A 22,497-nucleotide genomic window follows, 5' to 3' on the forward strand; every position below is an offset into this window, starting at 1 on the left:
CTATGTGAAGTTTTAATAGTATTTAGATGTGAAAATAATTGCCACAAAACTATGCTAAGATTCTTGAAGTAAAATACCCATTTCATGGCAAGTAAGAATAAAATCTGGAAAACTAGCTCCCTTATGTTTTTCTTTTAGCACAGTGTTACACTGAATTTCAACAAATTCCATTTTGAATGCTATTTTGTGCTCTCTCAACATAAAAAGAAAATTGCTTTCACACATCCCTTTTTAATCCTTCAAATGACTTTTTGATACAATTATAAGTAAACACTTTTACTTGATTTTGATGCTAACATTTTAAATTCAGCTTATGTAAATGCTTCACAATAACTACAATGAAAGCCATAACCTGAAATCAGCTTTTTATATAAGCCAGGAATGTCCAACTTTAATTTTAAAAGTTATTATTTAAACAATAGATAATGTATGTAGATTTGCCATTTTAGTGAGGGCTTCTGCTATAGCTCAGTTTTGTTTACTAAAGCATTTAGCAAACCCACAGGTGGTATGCATACAATCACACTGCTGGCCACATGCAGTCCATAGGTAGTGTTTTGGACAGTCTTGACATAAGCAATTTAAAAGACTCATTTCTAAAGAATATTTTGATTTAAAGGCAATGTTACCAAAATAACTTCAAAACCTTATGATTGGAAAGCCATCAAATTTGAAAATAGTAAAAAAAATTTTCCTGCTCACTTTCAATTTCCAAGAGTAATTAGGAAAACTATTCTTGTTTCAATCATTGAAAATATGTAAAATTTACTATTTTCTTAATAAACTTCAGTATATGTTTCATTTTCACTACTTTTCAGCACTATACTTCTTTGTATACAATGCAGTATATGTGATGAAACTTACTATCAGCAGCAATTTCACTGTTTAGTCAATTTGATATTTGTAGTGTTTAGTATAGTTTAATAGATACTTATTTCTTTCCAGTTATTTTTCTTTCATATACTGATGGATAAAATAAGCTCTGTAAGTTGTCAATTCAAATGCAGATTTTAAATTCATCAAGAAACAGCCTTCAAAGTCAATAAATTTTCCAAAACCAATGGTCAAGTCAAACTCATTTGATTGAGTACAACTGTTTTCAAGGAGGCTATGCAATATTCTGGGGCTAGATATAAACTACATATCTACAGTGGAGGATTTCACTATCCACAGAAAATAACTCATTTTAGAATGAGTGCTGGATCTTTTCTATCAAGTTGCAATCGCCCTAATGAGCATAGATATATCAGTTTTATGCCTCAACTGAAGGTTGTATGAGCATAGGATCAATGAACCAAGATATTTCTGTTATTAAAACTTTTATGAAATCATAAAGGAATCTGTCATTTATGAGCAATTTTCTGTGGGAAAAGAGTATGTAAACTAATATCTAACATTTTCATAAACAATGGCATCAAGCATAGTAGGTTCTTATATTCTCTATAATATTCAATTAATTGTGATAAAGATGTGATATGTTGTTAAAAATTCCTTGTAAAAACCCTGCTAGTTCCCTATTAAAATCTTTATCAAGGATGAATTAATTAATGTATAGATGACTTTCTCATATAAAATTTGTCTAGAAGAGAGCATAGGCATAGGTGGCAGTAATTCTTCAGAGTCTCCTGGTCTATTTTGCTTAGAGGCAGTATTAATGATATCTAAGATTTACATTTTTTAATCTTTATATATTTCCTTCTGAGAGAAATATTAATTTTTATATTAATAACCAGTTATTGAAACAGGACTTTTTTTTTCTTTCTTATTTCCACGTTCAGAAATCAGTTCCTGTAGGTTATCTCACCAGCCTTTGAAGGGCAGGACTGATAATTAGATGAAATCTTAGGCAAAACTTCACTCAAGCTTTCAAGAAATTTAGAATTGATCAAAAGATAAAAAAAATTCTAAACTGGGTGATTTAGTGAATTCTGGGCCATTGTGTTTTAGTCAGACAAGTCAGACTGGAAATGGACTCTCTCGTTTGTCTAGATTACCTTAGATGGGTTGGTATGGCTATAGATAAGACTCTCTGACCAAGACTGAGTGATCAGTCACATCTCCCCCACATCATTAGAATAAGCCCACCTCTCATTATAATATTAATTCTCTCAATATTTGCCAACCAATTAGATTAGATTTCCACCCTCAGAAATCTCACTTTTCTAAGGGCAAATAAGTGGTGGGAGGTGGGGTAGGGTGTCTTTGGTTTAAGATTATCAAATTACCCTTTTATTAATTATCTGCTAGCCATAATTGATAAAATTATTGTTGAGTAACCAGAAACCATGTCTCTTGAACTTTCATATATAACACTTCTTTGTATATTGATCCTTTAACACCATCATCATGTTGCCTCTATCATGGATCTCTTCTCTCTTATGGTCCAACCTGGCTGCTTTTTCAGCTTGCTCTTTTTAGTGCCAACTTGATCTTTCCCATAAGCATACCCATACCCTTTGGGATCTACCTAAAGGAATCTAAATTTTGCTATTTTGCTCCCTGAAACTTTGCAAGATATCTTAGAGTTTATGGGGTTTTTTGTTTTGTTTTTAAGGATAATGCCTTAAGCCCAAATCTCTCTGACTCTCATAGAATGGACAATAGGTCCCAGTTCAAGCTTCATTTGGTCATTGTTTGGGCTGCCATGGTTCAGAGTGAGTGTAAATAGCAATTATTTCTGTTTTGGGCATTAACCTTGAGGGTCTTCCCCTCCCAGATTGATTTCATTTTTTTGATTAATTAAAAGAGGCCATCCTTCCTCTCATTTCTTACCTAGATCATTGAATGAACTTAACCTTAATCATTTTTAAGACCTGAGAAAGAACTTAGCTTAAAAAAAACCAATGTTTTCCATGGCATCTGGGGTCATCTGCAGTTATTTTGATCTATATCTTGCCACTGGACCTGCCTGGCTTCAGGGTAGAGAGTGAGGCTAATGACTTTCTTTTATATCCAATTGGACTTATATCCAATACTCTTGCAAGTGATGTCATGTCCTCTTTCAGAATGAAAGACAAACAAAGAAAGAACAATGAACGAATCTATGATTGTGATATTAGGGTCTGAGGGTAGTGATTCCACTGTCCTTGGCAGTAAAAACAGTTGCAAATCTTTTTTACTTTCTTTCTGTTGTCTTCCTTCAATATTCACTTTTACATGTCCTTTGGATGATGGGTATTTTACACTGGTTTTAACTTCCAGGCCTTTGTTTTATGAGATAATGCCCATCATTCTTCTTCATAAGATTTTACAGTTAAATTTATAGTCTAAGCTAATTTATATAAAAATAGATAAAAACATTAAGAACTTTAAATAATCATTAATGCTTTACTGTCAGCAAATTAAAGGATCCCTTCTGAAACTTACTTGTTTGTTTTCTTGAATTAGATACTTTATCTGAAAATAAAGGACAAAGCCATGAAGGTTCAATTTTTCCAATACAAAATCCTCCAAGACAAATGCTGCTATTGGCAAGATCCAGGGCAAGCTTCCGTAAAAGTAAACTGATGATTTGACTGTTATTTTTCTTTATGCTGATCTTCAAGGCCTTCCGAATCTCTTGCTCCCGTGATCCATTATTTAATAAGAGTTCTACTAATTTGGGACTGCTTTCTTTTTCACAAACCTACACAAAATAAAATAAGAGATAAAGAATATTAAGCCAACTGTAGTTAGTCATGTTTTCTCCATTATATAGTATCAGATTTAGAGTTAGAAGAGAAATTAAAAGTTATCTATTCTATACTCTTCATATGACATTTAAGGAAACTGAAAGGGGATGCAAATGGCCCATGGTCAAAAGTTAACAGGTAAGAAATTTGTGATCTAAACCCAAGTTCTACTTCCTAATCTATCTTTGATCTTAGATTGTTATATATGGCAAAATCATTTCTACAATTTTTAAAAGAATTGAAGAATGAAACAGGATCATCATCACACATCAGAGTGGTATAAATACATAATATTATAAATCACAAACAGGTTATCCTAAACTATTCAAGCTAAAAACTGATTCAATCCCATAGCATCAGAACTACAAAGCTCCAAACTGCCAATGCTGGAGAGACACTACTAGAGCAATAACTTGGCAAAGTTCAGAATTGTCCTAATAGCTTCAGGGGTACAGTTCTGTTGGTGGTAGTACAGACATCCATGTAGCACCATTGTGGCAACTCTCTGAAATGTCCCTAGAGTGAACAAGATAGGATACCACCATGTGTGGAGGCAGGAGTGCATGCAGTAAGTACTCAAGTCTGAGAGAAAGAGAACATAGTCTCTACTTGGGACCAGTTCTAAACACCTAAAATTCAATTCAGTATCATCGAGGTGGTACAATGAATAGAGGAAGTCAGAAAGACCTGAATTCCAATCCAGCATCAAACACTTATTAGTTGCTAAAATGTTTTATGAAAGTATTGAACATCTGGAACTAGCTCATGGTTTCTGGGTTGTTGTTTTTTTTAAAAGCAATCAAGAGGAAGAACAAACTCAGCATCTTTCAATGAGAGAGGAAGAACTCCTAAACTTCTTCACTTAGAGACAGAAAAGACAGGCTATATTAAATACAAAATAAGGTGACATAATAGAATCATTTATATATTATAAAATACAGGATTAGTTTAGAATTTTCATATTATTAAACCCCAACTTGCCCAAGTTTCCTTAACTGTAAAAGGAACTGAAGATGGAAAGAGCAAACCACTCTAGTATCTTTTTAAAAAAGATTCCAAAAGAGTTAAGAAGAGTTAGACTGAAAGGAGAAAACTGATTTGCAAATGAATTGGATTTAAGTGGGGGAGGGCTGTGCAAAGCTATCCATGTGGGTACAGTGGTAGGATATCAATTACACTGACTAGAGATGATCCTCTAATGACCATTTTATTAAGTTTAAAGGGAGCAGTTTCAGTTGAATAATGATATCAGGAGAAGAGACTGAAAAGAGAACAACACTTAAGGATTTTAGTCACAAATGAGGAGAGAACAGAAGACAATAGTTAGAGAAGAATGGATGATTTTTGTTTAGACTGGAGTAGACATGGGAATGTTTGTAGTCGGCACAGAAATAGTAGGAATGAAAACTTGAAAATAAGTGAAAGAATGGGGATAAAAAGAAGACAGTATGCTGCAGAAGATAAAATGGAATGGGATCACTTGTGCATGTGGAGAGATTGGCCTTGGCAAGGAAAAGGGTCATCTTTTCATAAAACAGGAATAAAGAAAATGATAATATTAGAAGACATCAGAGTAAAATGAGATGAGGAAAGGAGAAGGAGCTCTTGGAACATGGTCATAATTGTTTCAGTTAAATCTGAGGCAAGTTTCTCAATTGAGAGAGTGGGAGAAAGAGAAACGAGATTTGAGGAGTGATGGAAAGGTTTGGAAGAGCTCATTTGGTGAATGGAACTTAATTATCTAGGGAAGTGTAGAAAGATTACCTAGCACAATAAAGGTTCATTTGAGGTATGTAAGGTAAATTTATAGTGAATCCAGTAAGCAGCATTTTACGATTTTCTCTACCTTTGTTCTGCACCACCTGCTTAAGAACAAAGGCTAGGAAATGATCAAAGCTGGATCAGGGCAAAATCAATGACATGTTAAAGAGACAGGGACTTAAGAAAAGAAGCCAGTGAAAAATGAACTACAAAAGATAGATCAAGATGAGGAAAAGAGGAGAGTATAGTTAATTCAAGGATAATAGCCTGACAGAGAATTGAGAAGTGGAGGAAATAGAGGGATGGACAGCCTCATAATGGTTTTCATGAAAAAATTAAAAAAACAATAAGAACATCATTGCTTTGAGTGTTTCTCTTTGGAGGATTTTCCAAATGTCACTGACGAAAATCAAATAAGATAAGGATTAGATGCTGAGATTACCATAAAGATAAATCACTGCTTTAGTAAGACCACATAGCCATTGCCTTTTAAGCATTTGGAGTAATCAAAGCATATTTTCTTTGCATACTGGGCCATCGCTAGTTGAACATTGTCTTGCCAATGGATTTTGATGACTTTAGAGGAAAGAGTGACATTGAACTTTGTTTAGTTCTGTCCAATTCATATCCAGTTCATGCACAAGTCAAGACATCATTCTTGTGATGTCATCATTTCTCTATGAGAACAAAGGAAGAACAACAACAATATCTACTTCATCTTTTCCACTCTCTCTGTTGATAATAGCCCCCTAATTGGTTTCTTACCTTCAGTCTCTCCTCTTTCCAATTTATTCCTCCAACAGCTACCAAATTGCTTTTCCTAAAGTGTGATTGTGATCCAACTCTAGTTTAAACACTGGTTATTAACTTCAAGATTAAATAGTTTCTTCTTTTTTGGCATTTTAAAACTCTTAATTACTTTTAAACCAACCTACTTTTACAGTCTTATTCCTCATCATTTCCATCCATATATAGTACAGTCCAGGCAAACTTTACTTGCTTAATCTTCATAAATGGCACTCTAGAGACTCACTCTTTTTGCACTAATAGTCCCCCATAATTGAAATATACTCCTTCCTTACCATTGTTCTTATTTTAATATTGTATGCATTTGAATATTTACCTGGCAGATTAAAGAAGTTTTTCCGGTCACTTTATTAATATCAGCTCCTAAAAGGAGGAGGCATTCAGCCATATTGTTATTGTTTTCCTCACAAGCTCTTACCAGTAGGACATTTTTAATATCATCATCAGAAGTTATTTTGGCAAAGAATTTGCAACAAAGTTTCTGAAACTAGAAAAAAAAAAGAAATTCCAAATGGCAAAAACATAAGTCCATGACCTTAAACACAAGAATAGGAAGAATTATTTACCTGATGATCAGTTTGTTCAGTGAAACACCTGGACATCTGATAGAAAATCAGTGAGTCATATGAATGATGGCTTAGTAGCAGCCTTGCAAAGCAACGTGATAATTCAAGTATTGCCAAAATAGTTTGAAATCCCTGAAAATATGACACACACACAAAGATGAAATAAACAACCATTAACAAAAAGAATCAAAAAAATACAATTTGGTAAATGTACTTGAAATGTTGTATGTTACATTTAGTCACACAGGTTCTATTGTACACGATTGGAATAATCCAATTAATTCTACTTTTAGAATCAATTGCTTTAAAATAATTCACATACACTTATCTGTACTTCAACAATGTCCTTAAATCGTTGTAAGCTGGAAACCAGAATATTTGCAAGCAGATCCTGAGTTTCTGTGCACAAATTCTTTTTTGTAATCAAACATCCTAGCAGATTCAAACCCAGGCACTGAATTACTAGGACAAGAAAAAAGTTAACATAACAATAATGACTTTGAAACTATGAAGAAAATTAAAATATTCATCTCATTTAGATTGCTGCATTTTGTTTTTGTATCTTTTCCCTAAGATATTCTTCACCTTTCCCTCACCTTATAGCAAAGATTCAAAAATAAAGAAAAAAAATAATTAAGCAAACTAATGAAATATCAATGATGCCTGACAATTATATGCAATATATCATTCTATAACCTCTGAAATGAAGGAAGATAGGTGTAAATTCTCAACTCTTCCCCAGAGCAACAATTTAAGGGGATTGGTTAATATCACATGACTGCAAATCTCCACTTAATAGGAAACATATTTCTACTCACCTCTGTCATCTGGATACATCTGTAGTGTATGAAGCACTGAATCAAGGGCCCCTTGTTGAGAAAACATTTCTAATGCACCAGAACAATTTGCTAAAGAAGAAATTATTCTTAATCCACATACTTGAATTCCAGGATTTCCTATAAACTAAAAATTTTAAATAAAAAAATTTAACAAGCAAATAATAAAATACATTGTTCATTCAAAAGCATGCCAAAAATATCTACATATAGGTTTTATAAAAACAATATATGCAAAATCAGAATTCTTGATTTTTTTAAAATACAAGACCCTAAGATTTATTTTAATAAATAAATATATAATATAAATATATAAAATAGCATTTTATTTTTTTCTCCAATTATATATTGTAAAAATTTTGGCATTTTTTTTGCAAGGCAATGGGATTAAGTGATTTGTCTAAGGTCACACAGTTAAATATTATGTATCTGAGGTCAAATTTGAACTCAGGTCCTCCAGACTCCAGGGGTAATGCTCTTTTCTCTGAACCACCTACCTGCCCCTTTGGCACTCATTTTTACATGATTATGAATTTTCAATTTTCCTCCTTCCTTCCTTCCCTTCTGCTCTTCTGAAAATGCTAGACAACTTGATATAGTTTATGCATATAATTAATGTACTTTAAATAGTGATTTTTAATTTTAGTTTGAGAACCTATAACTCTCAATATATATATATATATGTATATATATATATATATATATATATATATATATATATATAATTATATTCCAATTTAAAACTTGTCTTTTGCTCCAGGCTTTTCTTAATTCTTTAAAATATATTTAAATTAGTAAGTAACCAAAATATTTTTAATTACACTAAAATTTCTAAGTTATTCTATTGTTTGAGGTAAAAAGCAACCCAGAAAATTCCTACTTAGTAAGAATTAGATCTAATCAATCTATGCATCAACAAATCTCATTATAACGTGACATTCTTTGTCCTATAGCACTTAATGAAGATTCATGTTCATAATCTATACAAATTAAGATAAAATTATTCACATAGTTCAAGACAGATGAAAACTAAAACAATATATTTAAAATAATGGTTCTAAGGTAGGGTCCATGAAAATTGTTTAAAAAATTTCAGTAATAAAAAAAATTTTTAAATTAAAAACATTTTTCATTATAATTGATTTCCATGTTCCATATTATGTGAGTAACATGATTAAGGATAAGAGATTTTTTTCTAATTAGAGGTCTCAAATGTCTCAAAAACAGAAATTCTATGTCAAAAATAAAAAAGCTATCATCCTGTCTTCTGGTCTAGCACACTCAGAATTCAAGAGGTTAAAAAAAGACAACCCATCATCAACTGATACCTATCCTGAGTTCCCTCATTATCCCACATTATCTGTACTAGCAGATCCAACAAATTTCAACCTCACATTCAAATTCTCCCTCCCCTCTTTCCAATGTAGGAGAATTCTAGAACTGAGTTGCATCAGTTTGGTCAGGTCAATATGGACAGTAGCCCTTTTGGAGCAAAAACCTGCTGGGGGGTTATAGAAGAGTCAAGTAAGACAACCTCACAATACCAAAGATGCAAAGCTCTTCACTGTCAGTTACTTCTCTGAAATAAAGATCCAAAGGTTTAACAGACTGCAAAATCAGACTGAGTAGGACTATGTACAGGAAGCAAATGTGGAATATATTTATTAACATTACATTTGTATTTAGATAGATATACACATCCTACAATAAAGTAATTTATCTTAACATATGAAATAGCTACATTATATATGTATGTCTCTTTCTATATATGTATATATAAATATATATATATATATATATATATATAAATATATATATATATTTAACATATATTTGATGCCTACCCCTTTAGAATGTTCACTCATTGGGAATAACCATTTTTCATTCTTTGCATTCATATTCCCAGGGTCTAGCACAGTACTGAGATCAGTAGAACTGATGATTAATAAGTATTACTTCATTCATTAATTTAAAGCAAGAATAAATCAACTATGATCCCAGGATGACTCCACTACAACCTTTATTTCTTATTGCCCTTGAACAAAGAATGGTCTTCATATTTTTAAATGTAGAAAACTTTTTTTAAGCATTAAAAACCATTCTTTGGGTGGCTAGTTGGCACAGTGGATAGAGCACTGGCCCTAGAGTCAGGAATACCTGAGTTCAAATCTGGCCTCAGACACTTAATAATTACCTAGCTGTGTGGCCTTGGGCAAGCCACTTAACCCTATTTGCCTTGCAAAAACCTAAAAAAAAATTTAACTCATTGGGCAGAGCAAAGATGTGCAGCAGATTATACATACTTTGCTGACTCCTGATTTAAAGATTTAAATTAATCTTTATTAATGATCTAAAATCCTGCAATTGTTGCTGCCTTCTGCCCCTTCCTTCACTGTGGAAACAGAAGATCCATGAGTCTTGATGAGCTTTACATTTTTTTCTCTTCTTCATCCCTTTCTTGTGGGATGCCCTTTAGACAATAGACTCAACCCCAAGAGCAGAGTTGTTCTCTAGGTATAAATTTCAAGATCATTATTTCCTTTTTAGCTCTAAATCCCATAAAACTATTATAGTTTAAGATTTCAATTTTTTCTGTATTATTTATTTAGTTTTATTACCTGCCATGTCATACTACTGTCCCTTATAGTCTCATACACATTTATATGTGTGTGTTTGTGTGTGTGTGCATGTGTGTTTTACAAGTTTAGCATGTGCTTTTTTATATTGTGAAAACATACATTTATTTAATTTCTTTTCTTTTACTTCATAATTAGAAGAAATTGTTTTTTGATTTTGAATTTTACAATTTTCCCCCAATCTTACTTCCCTCCCCCCACCTCCACAGAAGGCAGTCTGTTAGTCTTTACATTGTTTCCATGCTATACATTGATCATAATTGAATGTGTTAAAAGAGAAATCATATCCTTAAGAAAAAAATAAGATATAAGAGATACAAAATTACATAATAAGATACTTTTTTAAATTAAAGGAAATAGACTTTGGTATTTGTTAAAACTCTACAAAATTCTTTCTTTGGATACAGATGGTATTCTCCATCATGATAACCTAAAATTGTCCCTGATTGCTGCACTGATGAAATGAGCAAGTTCATTAAGGTTGAGCATCACTCCCATGTAGCTGCTAGGGTGTGCAATGTTCTTCTGGTTCTGCTTGTCTAGCTCAGCATCAGTTCATGCAAATCCTTCCTGGCTTCTCTGAGTACCCATCCCTCATTTCTAATAAAACAATAGTGTTCCATCACATACATATACCACAGTTTGTAAAGCCATTCCTCAATTGAAGGACATTCATTCAATTTCCAATTCTTTGCCACCACAAACAGAGCTACTATGAATATTTTTGTATAAGTGATGTTTTTACCCTTTTTCATGATTTCTTCAGGCCAAAGACTCAGTGGGGTATTGCTAGATCAAAGGGTATGCACATTTTTATTGCCCTTTGGTCATAATTCCAAATTGCTCTCTAAAAAGGTTGGATGAACTCACAGATCCACCAACAATGCATTAGTGTCTCAGATTTCCCACATCCTTTCCAACATTGATCATTGTCCTTTCTGGTCATATGGGCCAGTCTGAGAGGTGTGAGGTGGTACTTCAGAGATGCATTATTTTGTATTTCTCTAATCAGTAATGATTTAGAGCCATTTTTCATATGACTGGATTGCTTTGATTTCCTCATCTGTAAATTGCCTCTGCATATTCTTTGACCACTTGTCAATTGGGGAATGACTTGTTTTTTAATAGATTTGATTCAGTTCTCTATATATTTTAGAAATTAGGACTTTGGGGGCAGCTAGGTGGCTCAGTGGATAGAGCACTGGCCCTGGAATCAGGAGAACCTAAGTTCAACTACAGCCTCAGACACTTAATAATTACTAGCTGTGTGACCTTGGGCAAGTCACTTAACCTCACTGCCTTGCAAGAAAAAAAAAGAAATGAGTAATTTGTCAGAAATACTAGTTGAAAAAAATTGTTTCCTAGTTTACTATATTTCTTTTGATCTTGGTTACAGTGGTTTTGTTTGTGCAAAAGCATTTAAATTTAAAGTAATCCAAATTATCTAGTTTGTTTTTAATGATGTTCTCCATCTCTTCCTTGGTCATAAACTGCTTCCCTTTCCATAGATCTGACAAGTAAACTATTCCTTGATCTAATAGTTTGCTTCTAATATTGCCTTTTATGTCTAAATCCTGTGCCCATTTTGATCTTATCTTGGTACAGGGTATGAGATGTTGGTCTAAACCAAGTATTTGCCATACTAACTTCCCATTTTCCTAACAGTTTTTATCAAAGAGAGTTTTTATCCCAGAAGCTGGATTCTTTGGGTTTATTGAACAGCAGATCGCTATAATAATTTACTGCTATCTCTTTTGAACCTAGTCTGTTCCACTGATTCACCATACTATTTCTTAGCCAATATTAGACAGTTTTGATGACTGATGCTTTATAATATAATTGTAGATTAAGTAGGGCTAAGAAACCTTCTTGTGAAATTTTTTTCATTAAATCCCTGGAAATTCTTGACTTTTTATTTCTCTGTATGAATTTACTTGCAATTTTTACTAATTCATTAAAGTAATCTTTTAGAATTTTGATAGGGCACTAAATGAGTAGTTTGATTTAGGTAGAATTGTCATTTTTATTATATTAGTTTGGTCTATTCATGAGCAGTTGATAATAGCACAGTTTGGGTTTTTTTTGGGGGGGGGTTAGGTTTTTTGCTAGGCAATGGAGTTTTTTTAAACTCCTTCCTGATTTCTTCTAAGAAGTCTTTCTGGGCTGGAGACCAATTCATATTTTCCTCAGAAGTTCTAGAGCTCTCTGGTTTAGGGTCTTTGCTTTTGAAGTAGTTTTCAATGAGTCCCCCTTTCTGCTGGCCTTTCTTCATTTTTCTAGGATCTTTTTCTAGACCTTTGCTTTTGAAAACCCTAGAGGCTTTGCTGACTGGGTTTAGTAACTCCAAGTGGGCCAGCCAGTAGGGGGTGCTGGTTACTTTCTCTGGAGTGTCTGTGACCTTGATTTGAGTTCTTTTCCCTAGACCTGGAGGAGGTGGGGGTCACAGTTCTTTCTGTTACCCCTGAACAATGTGAGCTGGGTCCTGGAGCAAGGCAGTCAATCTCCCTATTCAGGTGAGGAAGCTCTTGAATGTCCCAAACCACCGCTCCCACAGCTAAAGTTGGTCCAAGGATCCACAGCATCTATAGCCAAAGCCTCCTAAGCTGAGACCGGAACTCTGACCTCACCCCACTTCTTCCCCAAGCTTGCTCTCTGCTCTGCACTCCTGGTTCACCCATGGTCCTGAGACAGAACTTCTCCTAGTTTCTTTTTCTGGGTTTTGTCAATTGAATTTCTGTTAAGAGGTTTCTTTCATATTATTTCTGAAGGGAAAACAGGAGACCTTAGCACAGTACCTGGCTTCTTTCCACCATCTTGTTGGAAGTCTGTGATTTTTTTTTAAGTCCTCCAATCTTTTATTATACCAAGTTTTGTCTAAGTACATATTTCTGATTCTATAATTGTACAGTTGACTTTCCTCTCCTACCACCAAAGGAAGACCACTTAATTCCCCCCTCTCCCTTTCAATCTTCAGTCCCTCCTCCTTTTTCACTCTTCTGCAGACTAATGTTTTATTTCAGAGGTCTTCTCCTCTTTGCTAGGCCTATTTGCCCTGGACACACCACACATTCCTCTCTAACACTTTCTCCTCTTCCCTCACTACCAACAAGTGATACTATAACTTCACAGAAAATCCTGTAGACAGGCTTGTCATCAGGTCCAGTTCATAAAATGCCTCATCTCTACTTCTCTACTTTACCCTATCTCCTCTCTACTGAAACTCTGTTGTTATTGCTGTCCTTTCCTTTTATGTTTATTCAATGGCCCTGTATTTTCTATTGCAGTTTGAGAAGTAAACAAGTCCTTCAGTTCTGGCTTTCTTTCTAAAGATGTTTCAGATGGCTCCTTATTATTGAATGTATATATTTTTTCATTTATGGATAAATTCATTTTTGCTAGAAAGTTAACTTGGGTTGCATCATGAGCTCCCTGCTCTTTGGAAAACATTGTGTAATTCCCTCCTGCTTTATCTGGTGTGTAGAATATTTTGTGTTATTTGAAATGTCTTTTGTTTCAGAAGCTTTCTCTCGATTGCGTGTAGAACATTTTGTTTCTGAATTAAATTGCCAAATGTATACAGTCGTAGAATTTTCCAACACTGGGTTTTTTTCTTGAGAACTATGAATTCTTTCAGTTAGTATTGCATTATCAATGTTTGGAAATTTGGAGCATTTCTCTTGTATTTTTCCTTGCATTATGGTATTCAGATTTTACCTTCTGTCATGATTCTCTGGACAATATGATCTTTATGTCTTTGAGATCAGTATGTTTTGCTTACATAGAGAGCATATTCTCTCTCTTTTTTTTTTAGGTTTTTGCAAGGCAAATGGGGTTAAGTGGCTTGCCCAAGGTCACACAGCTAGGTAATTAATTATTAAGTGTCTGAGATCGGATTTGAACCCAGGTACTCCTGACTCCAGGGCTGGTGCTTTATCCACTGCGCCATCTAGCCTCCCCAAGAGCATATTCTCTTAAAAAATTTTTTTCGCTTTTCTTCTTCTAGACTGTCTTTCACTTCTCTGTATGAAAATGTGTAGACCCAAACTCCTTACTTTCCATTATTTTTGCCCTGCAGGTCTCTCTTATAATTTTCATTAATCTTTTGAACTACTCTGGATCAGCATATTGTATTTCCTTATTCTTACATTCACAGGGTCCTCAGTATCATCAAATGTTAGATAATTTTCTTTTGTACTGCATTACTTATTCATAAATATCTAAACTCATTTACTAAATTTGGAGGTCAAATTTCCTTTTGTGGTTCATATTTTCCCTGCCAATTTATCTCCTATATTTAAGATTTCTAAGTTTGTTTTTTCCTGAGATTTTTGACAATTTCCCTTTCCCCCCCTTTTTCTGCTTAATTCATAACTTTCAGACTCTTTGCCCTCTTATAATGACTCCCTTTAGGGATAAATCTCAAAAGTTGTCTAAGCCTCATCCCAAACTGGTCATTTCATGGTTCTGTCCCAAGTGACATTTTTTTTAGCTTACTATTTGAAAGCTAAACTCTTTCCATTTGACTTCATGGAATACTGCACAGCCAGACCTCTCTTTCACCCTCCACTGCACACCCCCATCCTCCATCCCCAAGTACCCTTCCCAGTGTCCTTTTCTGCTCCCACTGTTCTTCATTTCTCTAGGTAAACACTGGCAGTTCAGTTTTGAAGTGTTGTTACTGTGGGGTTGTCTTGAACCTTACTGGATTCAGAAAGCTGTCACTGAAGGACTAGTACAGCTCTGTCTATAATAACCCAAGCAAACTTATGAGGCTGAAGCCAGGGTAAAGAAAAATTAAGTATGGGATGCTTTGCTATAAGTAATGTGACTCAGATTCTGGGTTGGCTAGTACAGCCTTAGTGACCTAATAGTCTAGGTTTTCTGTTTGGATCTTATTTTCATCCAATGTATTAATTTTCTCCCATAGCTTTCTGTCATCTGAAAATTTGCATTATTCTTTATTCAAATGATAGACAAAACTGTATAGGGACAACTCACTGGTTCCTCTGGCACTCAATGGAAACCTTTCAGACTAATAAAGAACCACTAATAAATATTTTATGAGAACACAATTTAACCAGTTTTTAATCCATCTAATTGTGCTATTAGTTAGACAATTTCTCTTCATCTTATTCCCAAGAATAGTGAGTAATTTTATAAAATAATTTTCTAAATTTTAGATAAAGTATATCTATGGCATTGCTTGATATAACAATATAACTGTGTCAAAAATTATGTGTTGAGGGGCAGTTTATGACAGAATTGATAGAGTACTGGCCCTAGAGTCAGGAGGACCTGAGTTCAAATCCAAGTCAGAAAACTGACACTTACTAGTTGTCATTTCACCAGAAAACAAACAGAAAAAGACAAAATATGTGGATGTAATAACCTGTTCTTTAGTTTTTTTTTCTTTCTGTAATTAGTACTTTCTTTTCTGGAAGTTAACCATACTAACTATTCCTATGTATGTTCTAGAATTTTGCCAAAAATTGAAATCAAGTTAATTGGGCAAGTCACACTCTTTTTCTTTTACTTTGACTAAGATATGAATATTTTCTTTTCTCAAATTCCATGAGAATTTTTATCTAATTCTTTTCTCTCATTCTCCAACATCTTTCAAAGATCACTGAAAATAGGGTCAACAAATTGACAGAACTGTGAGCTGGTCAAGTCATATAGAAAAGTAATTTGGAACTATGTTCAAAAAATTTTTAAACTGTCTATATACACTTTGCTTGGTCAATATTCATATGAAAGAAAAAAAAGAAAGGAAAAAAGTATTCATATGTACAAAAATATTTATAGTTTAAGGGGATTCCCTCCCCACTGGGAGACAGCTAAATAAATTATAGTACATGAATGAAACAATATTATTGTGCCATAAGAAATGTTTCAGAGGAAATTCTTATGATCTAATATTGAATAATGTAAACAGAACTAGGAAATAATTTATACAATGACATTATACAGAAAAATCACTGTCTTTTTATTTCAGTGAAGGAATTATCAGCATGGAAACTTCTTTCAGTAATCAGCAACTATTTGGCAATTTATAGTCTGAGAGAGCTGCTGGTGATAATATAGAAATTAAATTACTTGTTTGAAATCACAGAACTAACATTTATCAGAGACAAAAACTGAATGGAAGTCTTCAATAACTCAGGAGAACTGTTTCTCTATTCACTATAACATGCTTTTCATATTGTGTGTAAACGACAGGTAATAAAATCTAATAGGATTATGTCAGCACTATAAAACACCACTCCTTCTGGTTATTAATGTTAGTAACAAGAACAAAAGTATTAATCTTTACTTTCTAAAGGTAACCTAAAATAGAACATGTTAATTACATTTTATTGCTGGGATACTAAAGAAAAGGGAACATGAATTTCTTAAACATACCTTGTTTAAAGCACTTAGAACCAGTTTGTGAATGTCATTCAAAAGGCATTGGTTTTTAACCACTTTTATATTTATATTTAACAAAGCATCTTCTTCAGGTTCCTTCTTTGATTCTAAACACAGGAAAAAATTCCTAGTCACTTGAGGTAAACTTAAAAATTAATAGATTTCTACTTACTAAGCATTTAGTAAACTGTGGGCTATGTTGGACTTTTTGAAGTCAAAAGAAAGATACTGGAGTGATTTGTCATTTCTTTCTCCAGATCATTTTACAGATGAGGAAACTAAGGTAAACAGGTACAATTAAAGAAATTTATCCAGTGTCAACCAGCTAGTCACTAAGGTCATTGTTGAATTGTCTTTCTGACTTTAGGTCTTGAATTCTATTTACTACGCAACTTAGTCCCCCTCCCCCCCCCAAAATGTGGTTTCCCTGATGTCTTTTAATTATTTTTTTCACTTTGTCTATGATCATAATTGCTTTTTGTGCAGTTATCATTTCAGTCATGTCTTATTTTTTGTGACCACGTTTAGGGTTTTCTTGGCAAAAGCATACTGGAATGGTATGCTCTTTTCATCTTTTGTTCATTTTATAGATGGGGAGACTAAGACAGAGTTAAGTGACTTGCCCAAGGTCATACTGTCTGAGATTGGATTTGAACAGGAAAATGCATCTTCTTGTCCTAGTCCAACACTTCCTCACCTAGCTGCCATAAACCATAACCTAATACAATACAAATCCAGAAAAATCTGACTTTGAGGGAGATTATCAGTTGAATTTTGGACATGAGAGCCCTAGTGAGGCATTTAAGTAGAGATTTTAATAGACATGAAAATATGGAGCTTGTGGAAGGTCTGGGATAGCTTTGGGAGTGGCAGTATACATTTGAGAGAAACATTAAGGAAATTGCTAATGTATGTGAAATGTAGGAATAAAGTGAAAAAAAGTCAAAGATGAAACCTTATGAGATACTCCAAAGAAATAAAAATAGAAATTTCAAAGGGTATGGAGGAGTTACAGCCGAAGAAGGAGGACAACCAGGAGAGTACAAAATCACAAGAAAAAGTGAAGAAAGAGTACAATTAGAAGCATCAGAAGATATATAAAATCAACAAAAATTAAAACTTAAAAAAGATCACTTCCAGATTATAGGGAATTGAGGAGTAAAGTATGTGATGAGGAAATAGAGGAAGCAAATTAGAAGTAATAAGACAAAGTTATTGTAGGATAGAAAAGAACATGTTTGTAAACGGGTAAAAGAGGGAGTAGGAAAAAAACTGAATATCTCAACCCCCCCCAAAAAAAGAAAAGAGAAAAAACCATTAGAGAAGACAGAAGGGCATAGAATCAAAGGTATCTTTAATATTCTGAAGGTGAAGGCAATTTAAAAATAATTCCATGTGGAACTCAAAAGTTAAAAAGGATGAATGTAGAATACTAAATTTGCACTGGAAAAAAGAATTCTAAAACATTAGAAGTTTTCCAGTATCAAAGTTTATTGATCACATTATTTTATATGAATATAATTTCTTTTTTAAAATGTCCTGTCATTTAACTTTATACTGTTAATATGGAGGGATAAATCCCTGTTTGGTTCTACAAAAATTATTATTTGCAACAAAATGTTTAGATACTTAATAACAAAATCAATCCAAATTGCTATCTTCCTCATTTCATTACCTCTGGGGGAAAAAATATTGTACAACTTACCTGGGACAATAATATGTAAAATAGTTCGAAATGCCTCCAGCTGTACTGCTGATGAAGTTTTGTGATTTTTCATAACTTTTATAATGTTAGATGTCACTGATGCCATTACATCTAGGTGAAGGTTACTGAAGATATGGAATTTAAATAAATGATAAAAAGTAAAACATACTATATATAACATATCTATACATTCAAAACAACAACATAAGAGATGAATGCTATAAAGGATTTTAATTCAAAAATTTCATTCAATGAACCTTGGAATATAATGAAATTAATCTTTTAGACGGATTATAAGAAATTGAAGACTAACCTGAATGAGGGTCAATATGTTAAGCTACCAAAGCTAATTAAATTTCCTATATTCTTATTAAATTTACATATATATATATATATATTTTAAGTCTCCTAAAGAAAAGGATATTTATCCTTTATAAAAACTGTTATGCCATATGACTGATGTTCAGCACTGTCTCATGACAAATTTTTTAGGCTACAAATATTAATTTCCTCTCTATAAATAAAATTCCCATTTACACCTAGATATTTTCCTCAATGGAATATAATAATACATTCTAAAATTTAAAAAACTGTTGAAACATGACCAAATAGAAAAGAAAAATATTATAAACATTCTTAAATTTTGTAATTCTATAAAAACAATCATGAAAGCTTTTTAAAATTAATAGAAATTTGCATGACTTTTAGAAGTTAACAAAAATTTGATCTTGCCTATAAAAAAATCTGAGCAATTAAACTTCTGAAATTTCCAGCTAAAATTATCTAAAGACTCAAAGGGATACCTGATAACTGAATCTATAAGTCATTTCAAGATCATTTTTGTACATAATTTTAAAGCACTTTTGTGTCTCCCTTTCTCATTTGTCAGTACTGATTAAAAACTAGATTTTGCTTTAGCAACTGCAATGCAATGTCTTCTCATATTTACATTTTCTTTTAATCTACACATTGGTACATAGGCAATTAATCTGGAAATTACTCCTATCTCAGTAACTTTTTTCTGTTTTCTTTATATATTTTTAATTAGTATTAAAATGATCTCCCTGTACAGGAGATCAAAAATTTTATGGAGCCTTTTCTAATGGGTTAGAATGATGATCAGCTGGTAGACTACAAATTTAAGTCATGTGTAGGAGAGACAACTAGGTAGATTTCTCTCTGATTGTATCTATTTCTTTATTGATCAAATAAAATCAAATGAGATAATACATATTAGTATATAGTAAACTTTGAAGTACTATATAAATGTTAACTCTCATCACTTAATAAAAAATTTGAAGAATTGTTAGGTACTGTCTATAAATGTAATTAAAGAATTTTTTGGTCCCTAAAACCTAGCACCTATGTATAAAAATGGAAATTTTAAGCAGGAATGAAAAAATTCTAGAAATAAGGGTGCTTCCTCTCTTTGAAGTGCCTTAGATCTAAGTTTATATGATGCTATAACATTCCATAATTCTACCAAAAAACATTTTAACTTTCAAATTTTTGAAATTATTAAAAACTACTTAAAACAAAATTCTATTTGATCCAAAATCTGGCACATTTAATGTCTCTGTAAATCTGTATTACCTTCCATCCAAAAGATGATTTAACATTTTACATCCACTTTCAACCACTTCAGGGAAGTGTAAATGCTTCATCATTAATAGCAGTACATTCCAGTATATTCCTTTTGACAACAGGGCTTTTCTGATATTAACTACAAGATAATATATATTATTTGCAGAAATGAAAATATCATTTTGTAAATGTTTTTACAGAAGAATGTATTGACAAACTCCAAATTTTTAGGAAAAATAGAATAATTCAGCTTTACTTGCAAAATTTGTCTATCGTTACCAATTACTTTAAAAATAGAAGTTTCTAGGTCACCTGAAAAACAAGATGGGAGGACAAGACATTTTCTTTGATTCCACAAGCTTTCCAAAACATAAATTATGCACCATACAATAGAGAAAAAAGGGAAAACAGGATAACATGAGAAAACAGTATTATATAAAATTAAAAACTTCATGGAAAAACAAAATCAGTGTAGTTAAAATTAGAATCAAGGGAAATTAGAGATTAGGTGAAAAAATCCTTCTAACAAGTTCTTAAATAAATGTCTCTCTTCCAAATTATATAAGGAATTGATTCAACTTTTGAAAATAAAAGTCATTCCCCAATTGATAGTCAAAAGATAACAATGAGTTTTAAGAGGAAGAAATCCAAGTTACCAATAGCTATATGAAAAAATTCTAAAGATTTACCTCATACACATCAGGATGGCAAAAATAACAAAAAAGTGAAATGATAGGGGTTTCAGGAAAATAGGTATATTAATTCACCACTGGTGGAATTATGCCAAAAACATAAATTAAGGAAAAGAGAAGGAAGAATCACTTCTAATTAAAGTTACATAATGATCCAAATCCGATGAAGTGACAAGGAAGCACAAGAATGATGTCAATACAAAGGGATGTTCTAGGCCAGGGAAATTGTAAACAAAAGCTACAGGGGCAAGAAAGTTGGCAAAAAAGCAAATAATAACAATTTGATTAAACTACAAAGTGCAAGAAAGATGGAAATGAAGATATAAACATATCTTAAATGCCAGAGTAAGGAGTTACACTTTATATGGTCAAGTGGAGAGAGGCACTGAAGGTTATTTTATTCTTACAATTCTACGCAAAGATAGTTTTCAATATTCATCTTTATCTAAAACTGGATTATGGAACTTTTGAGTCCCATATTTTTCCATTTCCCTACCTTCCCTCCCCTCTCCCAGCAATTAATCAGATATGGGTTATACATGTTCAATCATATACTGAAGGTTTTTAAGCACAAGCAACATGTGAGAAAAATGTTGAAAATGGCACTTAATGAAATGGCACTATCTGAGAATGGCACTATCTGGATTTCAGGATGAGGCCCTAAAATGAATACTGAAATAAGAGCATCGTTCCAAATAGTTAAATGGTTGAGTCCACCTGTGGTCTCTTAGAACTCCAACCTGGGGCAACCTCATAGTATGTTGATGATACCCAAACAAAGATTAGGAATTTGCAGAATTCAGACTTTGCCCTGGATAAGACTACTTTGAAAACACTGAAAGTTTCTAAGTCTACTGTCCTGGATATCCCTAAGAAACATATACAAAGAAACTAGAAATATAATCCACAAGTTTAGACCATAAACAAAGAGTCCAGGAGTGCAGAGCCAAGATGGTGGGAAAAAAATGACAGTGACTCACCTGAGCCCTGCCCCAAACTTCTCTGAAAACCTTCAAACTGGCATAACCTACAGAAGGACAGAGTGAAATAGACAACTTAGAAGTTCTGCAGGAAAAAATCTGCTGCACCTGAGTGAAAGTGGAACACGGTCCAGGGCAGCCTGCACCAGCATAAACTAGGACTCACCAAACCAGGAGTAGTCCTTGGGAGTCACTATTAAGGAGTGACAGTGGTCATTTCTGGTGCTATAAGCCTACAGATGGTAAAAGGATCAAACAACTCATCAGAAGATTACAGTGGTCTCTTTGCTAGTTCAGGTGGCTACCAAACTCATAACACTGCACTGAAAGCAATCCAACTACTTTTAAATCCATTGGAACATCAAAATGTCAACATATCTCGAACATTTTATTTCTTTTGCCTGAGAGTAAAATATAAATTTTCATGTAGAAAACAGAGAAAGGAAAAAGCAAGAATGCTTTTTTTCACAGTTTTCAAGCACTATAGGCTACTCATAAATATCTCTGTATCAGTAACATATACTTTAAAATCTGTTGTTTCTTCACTTGTGATTTCATTTTCATCAATACATTCAAAATTCTAATCTTTCGATTTCCAGCCAAGATGGTGGAGAGAAGACAGGCACAGTTCTCAAATCTCCTAATCTTCCCCCATATATAATATGAAACAAACTTCTTAACAGAAATTTGATCAACAAAACCCAGAAAGAAAAGCCAGGAGAAAGAACATCTACCTCAGGATTTGTCTTCCACAATCCTGGGTGAGTCTGGGTGAAGAGAGCAGACTCTTCCCAGAGTACAGGACCAGGGAGAGCCTGGGAGCCTGTATTAGACACAGATTAGACTGATTA

The 22,497-nt window shown here is 33.2% G+C and overlaps 1 protein-coding gene across 5 annotated transcripts in view; it reads right to left on the reverse strand.

Annotated features, from left to right (window-relative positions):
- LRRK2 (leucine rich repeat kinase 2) overlaps positions 1-22,497 on the reverse strand; it is a 262,718-nt gene that overhangs the window by 169,443 nt on the left and 70,778 nt on the right. For all 5 annotated transcript variants that reach the window (XM_074194833.1, XM_074194832.1, XM_074194831.1 and 2 more), the window contains 8 exons: positions 19,984-20,113; positions 18,391-18,515; positions 16,680-16,792; positions 7,624-7,768; positions 7,128-7,267; positions 6,806-6,937; positions 6,556-6,726; positions 3,367-3,625 (listed from right to left, as the gene is read on the reverse strand). In XM_074194833.1, the coding sequence (XP_074050934.1) occupies positions 3,367-3,625; positions 6,556-6,726; positions 6,806-6,937; positions 7,128-7,267; positions 7,624-7,768; positions 16,680-16,792; positions 18,391-18,515; positions 19,984-20,113 (1,215 nt within the window). The remainder of the gene's footprint in view (positions 1-3,366; positions 3,626-6,555; positions 6,727-6,805; positions 6,938-7,127; positions 7,268-7,623; positions 7,769-16,679; positions 16,793-18,390; positions 18,516-19,983; positions 20,114-22,497) is intronic.

Source organism: Macrotis lagotis, chromosome 7 (assembly GCF_037893015.1).
Source record: "Macrotis lagotis isolate mMagLag1 chromosome 7, bilby.v1.9.chrom.fasta, whole genome shotgun sequence".
Lineage (NCBI taxonomy): Eukaryota > Metazoa > Chordata > Mammalia > Peramelemorphia > Peramelidae > Macrotis > Macrotis lagotis.